General features: G+C 28.3%; 1 protein-coding gene and 1 long non-coding RNA gene across 2 annotated transcripts; one reads left to right on the top strand and one right to left on the bottom strand.

Moving 5' to 3' along the window:
- Positions 1 to 1609: 1609 nt before the first annotated feature.
- On the top strand, positions 1610 to 2662 carry LOC136074702 (uncharacterized). The gene has a single exon (XM_065787044.1). It carries the CDS (start codon positions 1610 to 1612, stop codon positions 2660 to 2662), a length of 1053 nt encoding a protein of 350 aa, XP_065643116.1.
- A 2049-nt stretch (positions 2663 to 4711) lies between these two features.
- Positions 4712 to 8149, bottom strand: LOC136075591 (uncharacterized). Its single transcript, XR_010636037.1, has 2 exons — positions 7118 to 8149; positions 4712 to 5025 (listed from the first exon to the last, which is right to left on the bottom strand). It is a non-coding gene; the product is annotated as an uncharacterized LOC136075591 (long non-coding RNA).
- Between the last annotated feature and the right edge of the window lie 1230 nt (positions 8150 to 9379).

Raw genomic sequence — 9379 nt, 5'->3', positions numbered from 1 at the left:
GAATTATTTAATATTTTGAATTAATTAATATATTTAAGAATTAACTTTGTTATCGTTTATAATATGAGCATTTGCATTATTTGATTTGAAATAGAATCGAAAAAAATTCAAAGCCAGGCTGATATTTTGTCAAATTTGCTGTAATTTAGTCGAATTCTTTTGCCTTTTTTATCTTTGTTTGTCTACGCAGTTTTTATTATTAAAAAAAATTAAGACCCGAGTGCTGAAAGGTGTATCTTTCTAACAGTGTATGATTGTCTTGAAGACCCATTTGTTAACATATTTTTAGAAAAAAAAATTGCAAAAATGTGGCATTTTTTTTTAGAAACGAAATTGTAAAGATGTGGCCGGAATCAGAACACTTTACCCTAATGGATACAATCCGTCGAAATAATACTCCGTTTATTTAACGGAGATCTCCGTTTCACAGTTATTGGAAATAATCAAAAAACGGCATGAATTCCATTTTTGTAAAAATCTGATATGAAAAATTAGGGCAAGATTGTTGCAAACGGACCACATTTTCATTTTCTTTAAAAAAAAAAAGGTTAAACCACTTTACGCTTCCCCGCAGCTGTTCAATGTTGCCATTAAAAAAAAATAATCTTTTAGCAAAAATACGATAAATTTTAACTTTTATCACAAACCAGTTTTAGCTATTGTACACCAATCAATTAATAGAATATTAATCAAGCTTTCAGAGTAAAAAGAAAAATATTTTATAAAGTTTCTTACCTTAAAAATGCAGGGAAAAGTAACTTTTTAGACAAAGAAATAATAGCTCACTTGAATGTGATTTTAAGTAATTTCATTATGTTTCTGTAAAAATCTAAATACGTAGGGCTAAAATTCAACCCTTCTCCTTTTAATCCAATATAGGCTTTGATGCCGTCCGGACCTGCCAATAACTACTTTTTTTTTTCAATTTAAAAATGTCTCTATTGATGACCTTTTCTCTCTTTCTTACATAAAAATGACTGACATTTTAAATACTCTATAATTTTATTATAAAACAATTTATTTTTTGTGATTTAAAGTACTGTTTAGAAATATCTTTTAAAGACCATGGTTCGCGTGAACTTCTTGCTAAATGCTTTTTCGCAGTGCTCTGTGAATGGTGCCTTAGGGGGGCAAAAAACCAAAATAAATATAAATGAAAATTAAAAAAAAAAGAAAGACAAAACCGAACATGGAATTTAAAACTTCAAATTAACTTAATCTATCTATATTGCGGTGAGACCAGATGCAATGCTTGTAGCTTATTAATGTGAATCAAATCAATATACTAGCATATTGATATTATCAATATGCTGGTATATTGATTTAACTCACATTACAAAAAAAACATGTATTTCCTAAAATAAATATTCTTCTCATCGCAAACCTTTATATTACGTTTAATCTTCTGTAAATACCAGATTTAGAAGTGCATGTAAATATTTTTGGAACTAAAGTAGGTTATCCGCGTCCACTAACGGGCGATGCGGAAGTTATCGGACAAATCCTAATTTCATTATTTGAGCATAATAATTAGTTTTTGTGGTTTTATGCGTAGGCATAAACGTTCTATAAAATCTAAACTTTATTATTTGAAACACAACTATTTAAAATGAGGTTAAATGCAGCTGAACGAGAATCTTTTCGAAAGCGACTAAAAATCTTTTTTGTAAATAAACCTAATATAAAAAAAAAAAAAATCGTAAATCATTTTGAAAAGGAAGGACTTGCTCGAAGTACAATATACGATAACCTAAAAAGACTTGAAATTGTTCAATCGTTTTCTGATAGAAAGCACCCTGGTCGTCCGACATCCTGGACTACAGAAAAGAAAGCCGAATTAACGAGACTTGTCAACAATCGAAAAGGGGTCAGTCAGAGAAAAATAGGTATTAAATTTGGTGTAAATCAATCGACAATTGGTCGTCAGTTAAAAAAAATGAATATTAAATATAGAAAACGTGAAAAAACTCCAAAACACACTATAGAACAACAAATAAAGGCAAAGAAAAGAAGCAGGAAACTAGTTAACCAACTCTATAACACAAAATCGCTTCTAGTCATCGATGACAAAAAACACTTTTGTTTTGCAGGGGACAACATGCCTGGAAATTTTGGATACTATGCAAACAACAAAAAGACATGCCCAGAAAGTGTTCGTTTTATAGGAAAAGAGAAATTTCCAAAAAAATTATTAATGTGGATAGCCATATCTGACCGTGGTATGTCCGAGCCATTGTTTCGCACTTCCAAGGCTGTTGTGATAAATTCATCAATCTATATTAATGTATGTTTAGAAAAACGAATTCTTCCATTTATTCACAAGTATCATGGAGACTTTAACTATTTATTTTGGCCAGATTTAGCAAGTTCTCATTATTCTAAAGATTCTCTAAATTGGATGGACCAATATGTCTATTACGTTGATAAAGAATCCAATCCCCCAAATGTGCCTCAAGCACGATCAATTGAAATTTTTTGGGGACATTTGGCACAGAAGGTTTACGAGGGAGATTGGCAAGCTTCAGCAGAGCAAGTTTTGATTGATCGTATTAAACTAAAACTACAAGAAATTGATTTAAACTTTTTACAGTTGCATATGAAAGGCGTCAGAGCAAAATTAAGATCAATTGCAAATGGTGGTGTTTTTTCATATAAAAAATAATATATTTTTGTTAAAAGATAAATGCTTTATTTAAAAAAGTATAATAGTAGTTTGTTTTTTTATTTATAAATAAGTTATTGACGTTTTTATTTTGTCCGATAACTTCCGCATCACCCGTTGATTTGTGTTGTATAAAGCAAATCAGAGGTGTTTTGAGCAATTTGTAAGACAAAAAAATGTATATATACATTATATGTAATTTCGTTTTTGTCTGAGAAATTACTAAAAACTCCTCTGGCTTTCAATAAAAACTTTACTATACAAATTAGTGGACGTGGATAGCTTACTTTAGTTCAAAAAAAAATGCACATAGGGGAGACCGGGGCTAGTTGGCCGCAGGGGTAAGTTGACGAACTGCGTTTATCTTTAGAGCCTTTCATCAGAAAGTGACAAAAATTACTCAAAAACTTCCTCATTGACCATTTCATCATTCACTGTAGTATTGTCAGGATTCGCGCATGCGCATGGGAGATATTGAGATTTATGCGTTTTTTGGACAAAAACGTAACTTTTAGAACATCGCTTGCTTTTTACTTTACAAAGAAAATATTAAGTCGTATGAAAAAAAAATTTTTGTAAAAGTTCCAGTCACAATTGGTTTACTATATCCAGTCAGACTTTTTTTTCAAAGCTGCCGTTTTTCAGTATCTATAGACTGTTTATTAAAAAAAAAGCTTTCGGGGTAAGTTGACAAATTTTTCACGGGGTAAGTTGGCTCATAGCATTTACTATGGAAAAAAATATTTATTTTTATAAAATTATTTTTTTTTATTTTTTTTATTTTTAACAATATTGAAAATATTTATTCTTACAAAAAAATTTAAAAAAAATTTTGTTTAGTTTTTTTTTCCACAGATAAAAGGTGGGTTACTGTTTGGCTTTTATACGGAGTAATATTTGGTACCAGCTAAAAGTAATATTAAATTTTGGGATAAAATTGTTGCAAAAATTAATTTTAAAAAAATTTCTATTAATTTTGCACTTAATAGTGCATTAATAATCATTTTTATAGTTTGCGCCAACTTACCCCGTGGTGGGGTAAGTTGGCGCAAATTTTTTTTTTTTTTTGAGGGTCCGGAAAGGCCCCAAGAATTTTTTTTTATAAATGAATACAAATTTTATAAGATACCCTAATCTATACTCTTTAAGACTACACTTTAATATTTTTAAAAAAATGTACTGTTAGGGCTACAGAGCTCATAGAGTAAAAACCGAGCCAACTAGCCCCGGTCTCCCCTACACTTCTAAATCTGGTATCTACAGGAAATACAACGTAATATAAAGGTTTGCAATAAAAAGAATATTTCTTGTAGAAAATTTAAAAATTCATGTTTTTTTTTTGCATAAGCATAACACTTGTAAGCATATGGAGGCTCAGATTAAAAAAAAAGATAAGAAGTTACTTCAAAATACGGATTTTCTTTGGTGCATTTCCATTATTTTTGGGAATCTCAAAAGTGCATGAAAACCATTTAATGAAGTTATTGTGTTGCAAACATTTTCATGCATAAACTTAAACCTTAACCTTAATAAAATAAGTTTTCTTTAACCAAATAAAACATCTTGGCGAAAGAGATATATTTACGTGATTATAGTTTATTTACGTGATAAACATTGTATCAAGCTAAAAAAGAATCCATATGCCCCTAACTAAAGTTTAGACCCATGGCTCATTTAAAAAATGTTATTTCACTGAAACATATAAACCCAGATGAGTCATACCAACATCACGCGTAGTCCATCAAACAGCAAAGTAAATCTCAACTTAGTAGTGGTTGCTTGCAGCCTTATTGGGAGTAAATCAAAATTTAAAAAAAAAAGAAAAAGAAAAAAAGTTATATTCGGCACCACCATCCGCCTTAAAAATACTTTAGGGAACCTGATAACAATGTCTGCACCAAATACAAGGGTTCATTAAGGGATGGTCCTATTGCGACAACAAAAAAACACCACACGCTACTAATCAAAAGATGATAGCGTGGCTCTTTTTGAAAAATTTTTTATTAATAAAATTTTAAAAACATCATTTAAATAATTTAATAAACATCATTTAAATGTTATTATTTATTGAAATTTATATTTAAAGTATTCATATAAATATTTATTTAAAACATGATATTTAAATTTATTTAAAAAAATCTGCCGATTTTTTGTTGAGGATCTTTTTCACCATCCTCTTCACTCCCCTTCTAACTATTGTTATTTTTCGCATCGATTGTTATTTTTCTCATCGATTGAAACATCAATCATTTACATACCTCACCACATTTGACCATCATAGCGATCTCTTGCCTTGTTAAAACATGGAGCCACTTTCGATTCAATTTCTTTTGTCGCATCGTTGATCCAGGAAAAAGTTGACACTATAAATATAATAAAATGATCACTTAACATTTATTTATTCAAACCTATAATTATGTTCAAAAACTATAGTTATTAGACGAGTTCACACATATAAATTAAGGAAGAAAATTCAACTTATAATGAGTAAACAATCATATAATAAGTAAGAAAATTCAACTTATACTGAACAAACAGTCTTATAATAAGAAAGTTCAACTTATAATGAGTAAACAACCTTATAATAAGTAAGAAAGTTCAACTTATGATGAACAAACAATCTTATAATAAGTAAGAGCTTTAAAGAATCATATAAATATCTGCATATTAATAACATATATTATAAGTAAACAAGTAAAGGTTGCAGCCAGCCTCCAACCATTATCACACTGTTGTAATGTTGCTTCTCTTTCACTTTTCTAAATATACTATAATAGGTGCAGCTCTAAAGAGCTAGCGTCTCTTCTGCAATCTACTTAAATTTATTCTTTTATTACTCATCATTCAATTTAGCCTTATCCTTTAACTGCGACTATTCCTAAGTGCTTTAAAAATTCTTATTTGCCTAGTTTTTTTTCTTGAACATATGTTCTTTGGAATTCTCTCTCTCCATCTTGTTTTTCTTGGTTCATATAATTTGCCATCTGTCAATCAAATCATCTGTGAGTCGTTATCTTTCTTCATAAACTTCATCTTGGCTCTTCCAGTAACTTCCAACTCTAGTTGGAAGCAAAGATTAAACAAGTAACTGTTATAATAAGTAAAAAAAATTGTTAACATCTATATATATTTTGAATATTTTGGAAGTATAATTTTTTTTGTTACTTATTGTTTTTGCCTTACAATCAAAATTTTTGTTATTGTTGTTAAATCAAATTCTGAGTATGAGCAGACAGTTAGACCGACTCCTATTTATACAAAAATGTTTAGAGTAGATCTGAATTAAACTTAGATCTAATCAGAGTAGATCTGAAATTAACATTTTTGAGCAGTTTTTCCAGGTTAAAGCTTGTTTGCCATGACTTCCAGTCCTGTTGATATTTTGCTGCAGTTTAAGTGCCAGAAATTTTTTAAGACCTGAGAAACATAAACATAAATATCCCTCCTTCAAGCTTCATTTATAAATGTTTTATCTCATTCATATTGTAATCTTTTGCCAAAAGGTGTTCCTCTTGGCAATCAAACACATGGTTATACTCACATAACCGGAGTGTACACATTATCATAATCGCAGCAAAGAGGTGAAAAAAATTCTTTGCTGCAGTTATGATGATGATAACACATTCCAATCAACAGGATCACAACTCGCACGTGCCTATAATCTTAAATTGTCATTATTCAAGATTAGTCAAATTATAATGGATTAAAGTCAATTCACGCAGAATGTATGCATTCATAAGATGAGTGTCCAAAACCACTTCTGCAGTTTTTTCTTCAGTTTTCTTTTTCCTTTTTTTTAAAAAAAATTAACAGTTGTTCACAAATATTACCTAACCAAAAAATAAATTTTGCAAGATTTTTCCAACTTTATACTTAAAACTAAAATGCCAATAATAATGAATTAAACAAAAATGTTGCCTGCTTTTTATGCTTTTTAATGTTTCAATAAAATATTTAGAGATTATTTAAATCAGAATGAAAAGATAAACTGTCACGATAATTATAATAAAAGTCACCAAAACAAAAAAAATCATAAACTAAGATACACCAATCATAAATTATGATACATCAATAAACAACATCAGATAAAATAAAAATATTCTTTGCAATCAGACTAAAAAAAAGCACAAATATTAAAATAAAAAAGAAATAAATATATTACAAATATTAAAATAAGAAAGTTAATTGTTAAACAAAGTTAACATTTATTTCATAAATTGAATTTATCAAAGAGAAACACAAAAACAATGAATATATAATGAAATAATTAAAAACTTGAAAATAAATACAGCTGTATTAAAGATTATTATTTTAAATTATAGCAGAACTATGAGTTAATAAAAGTGCATACATTTATTAATGCTTGAACACTTTTTTCACTTGAACTCTAAAAGTGTAGAAACTTTTTGCATTTGTTCAAAAATAACACATGTCATTGGAAAAATTAAAAATTACCTTATGCGCAACAGGAAATTTTGGAGTTTTAAGCTTCCTTGACAGTTTATTGCTTTTTAACTATAAGCTTTAAATCTTTATTTTTTGTAAACATGCTATAGATGGATGGTATATTCCAGATAACGCAGATTTGACAACTTTTATTGCATAAACATTTTTTCTCTTATGTAAGGTGTTGAGTTTTATTTTTAAAAGGGAAGCAAAAAGGGTGATCCTAGGTTTGTGACAAATAATTTGTACACATTGCAACTGTATTACATAAAACCTCTTTAGTTGTGACTTGGATTGACCAATACATTTCATTGAAATACAATGCTTTGATTGAAATACATTTATTGAAGATCTTCACATCAGTTACAATGATATTAAATCGAAAAAACCTTTACTGAATAAACTGGAAGGATAAGGTCCTTATTGCTTCTGGACTTCTATTATTATTTAAACCCAGAAGCAACATGGGTACCACTTATAAAAGTGGAGCTATGCTATACCTTAAATATGTTAATATAAAAACTATTACACTATAATATAGTCTATATTACTATAAAAATTATTGTGGGATTTATTAGAGAAAACCATTTTTTTTGGTAGATAATTACAAAAAAAAAAATGAAAAATCTAGATTTAATATATTATATTTCAATCTAGATTTTTCAATTGTTTGTGTAGATATCTACCAAAAAAAAAGGTTTTCTCCAATAAATACCCCAATAATTTTATTTATTATTTAATAAATTTATTTAATATAAACTTCTAATAGTTAAATTGAGTTAATGGATTGACTATGAGTCAGTTTAAAATAGAGTTAAAAATATTAAATTCAATATAAAATAAAAATGGAGAAAGTGATGGTACTCGCTTTATTAAAAAAAATGTTATTAGTACTTGTAACTTAAATTAAATAAATAAAAATTCTAACATCTCTAGGACTTAGGGACGTATGGTCCTCTAATGTTTTGCGACAATATATAGAATAAAAAATAATCCGGTAACCGAAAAATACGACCTAATTCTGAGGGATGTTAAAGTCTGCTAACCTGATTTTGTTATTTAAGGCAGATTTTGGTTTCGTGTAAGTGTTACGACTTATAAACAATTCGACTGTCGACAAAATTGAACGATATATTTTTGACAGCGACTAAAAGTCGATTTGGTCAAATTATGAAAATGATTTCTTTTTTTGAAATAAATTATTTCCATATATATGCATTTAATAAAAGTAATAAAGTATTTTATATTATTTATAAAAATATAAAATACTTTATTAAAAATAATAAAGTATTTTATATTTTTTAAATAATATTGGAGCAAAACAATATGAGAGAAGGGCCGCTACGATATACGAGACAATGTATTCCCAGACTCCAATGCTTTAGAGACCATCTTAAATACTTGCTAAATATCAAAAAGTGTACACAATCATACTTACATAGATGACATATAGATATTAGAGCTTCCGATTTTAATATTGCCTCAGGACTCCGAGACAAGTATCGAGAAAAAGAAACAAAAAAATAATGAAATACATAACTGAATGTTTATTTAGGCATAAATAATGCTAATGAATATAATGCGATGATTAACATAAAAATTTAAGAGAATAAACAAAAAACTAGGTAATAATATTAGTAGATGTTATTGTTATTAAATAAATAAAAATTAATAATTGAAAAGTTAAACGGATTGAAAAGTTAAATTGAAAAGATTTTAAGATTTTTCCAAGGGGTATCCCGGATAACATTTTTTAATTATCGGACCGAATATTGAACTCCCGGATATTTAAAAATTATCCGGAAGATGTAATTCAAATCCTAATATATATTTTATTATGACAAAATATTGCCGTAATAAACCTTCAAAATGGCTTTTCAAAATTAATGGTAGCTGTGATTCCACAGCAATTTGCATTCCATGTGGATAGCAGATGAGTAAGGGGTATAATAAATCTGGTCAGAAGTCATTGTTCACGACTCCACTACATACTTACCCAAAGAAGTTTTTATTATAAATTATATGAAGAGGGAAAAAAAGGTGATATTGAATCTTCTTGAGCTGCACAAGAAAGTTCAAAATGTATTGAATTCTAATAAAGTCTTCCTTGTACAAGCTGCTCAAGAAGTTGATGTTTTCTTTAATCACTAGATTATAGGAAAAAAATGACGTTTTAAGTTATTAGAAACACGAGGAGAAGTTTCCACTGCTAGCACTTAAGTTACTAGCACCACCTGCATTCTCTGTATTTTTGGAAAGATTGTTTTCAGA

The sequence above is a fragment of the Hydra vulgaris genome, chromosome 01, assembly GCF_038396675.1.
Source record: "Hydra vulgaris chromosome 01, alternate assembly HydraT2T_AEP".
Lineage (NCBI taxonomy): Eukaryota > Metazoa > Cnidaria > Hydrozoa > Anthoathecata > Hydridae > Hydra > Hydra vulgaris.
The sequence above is the reverse complement of the archived record's forward strand: the minus strand, read 5'-3'. Positions and strand labels throughout refer to the sequence as shown.

What these genes read in the sequence shown, in the direction of transcription:
- LOC136074702 (XM_065787044.1), top strand. Translation starts at nt 1,610, where the DNA reads ATGAGGTTAAATGCAGCTGAACGAGAATCTTTTCGAAAGCGACTAAAA.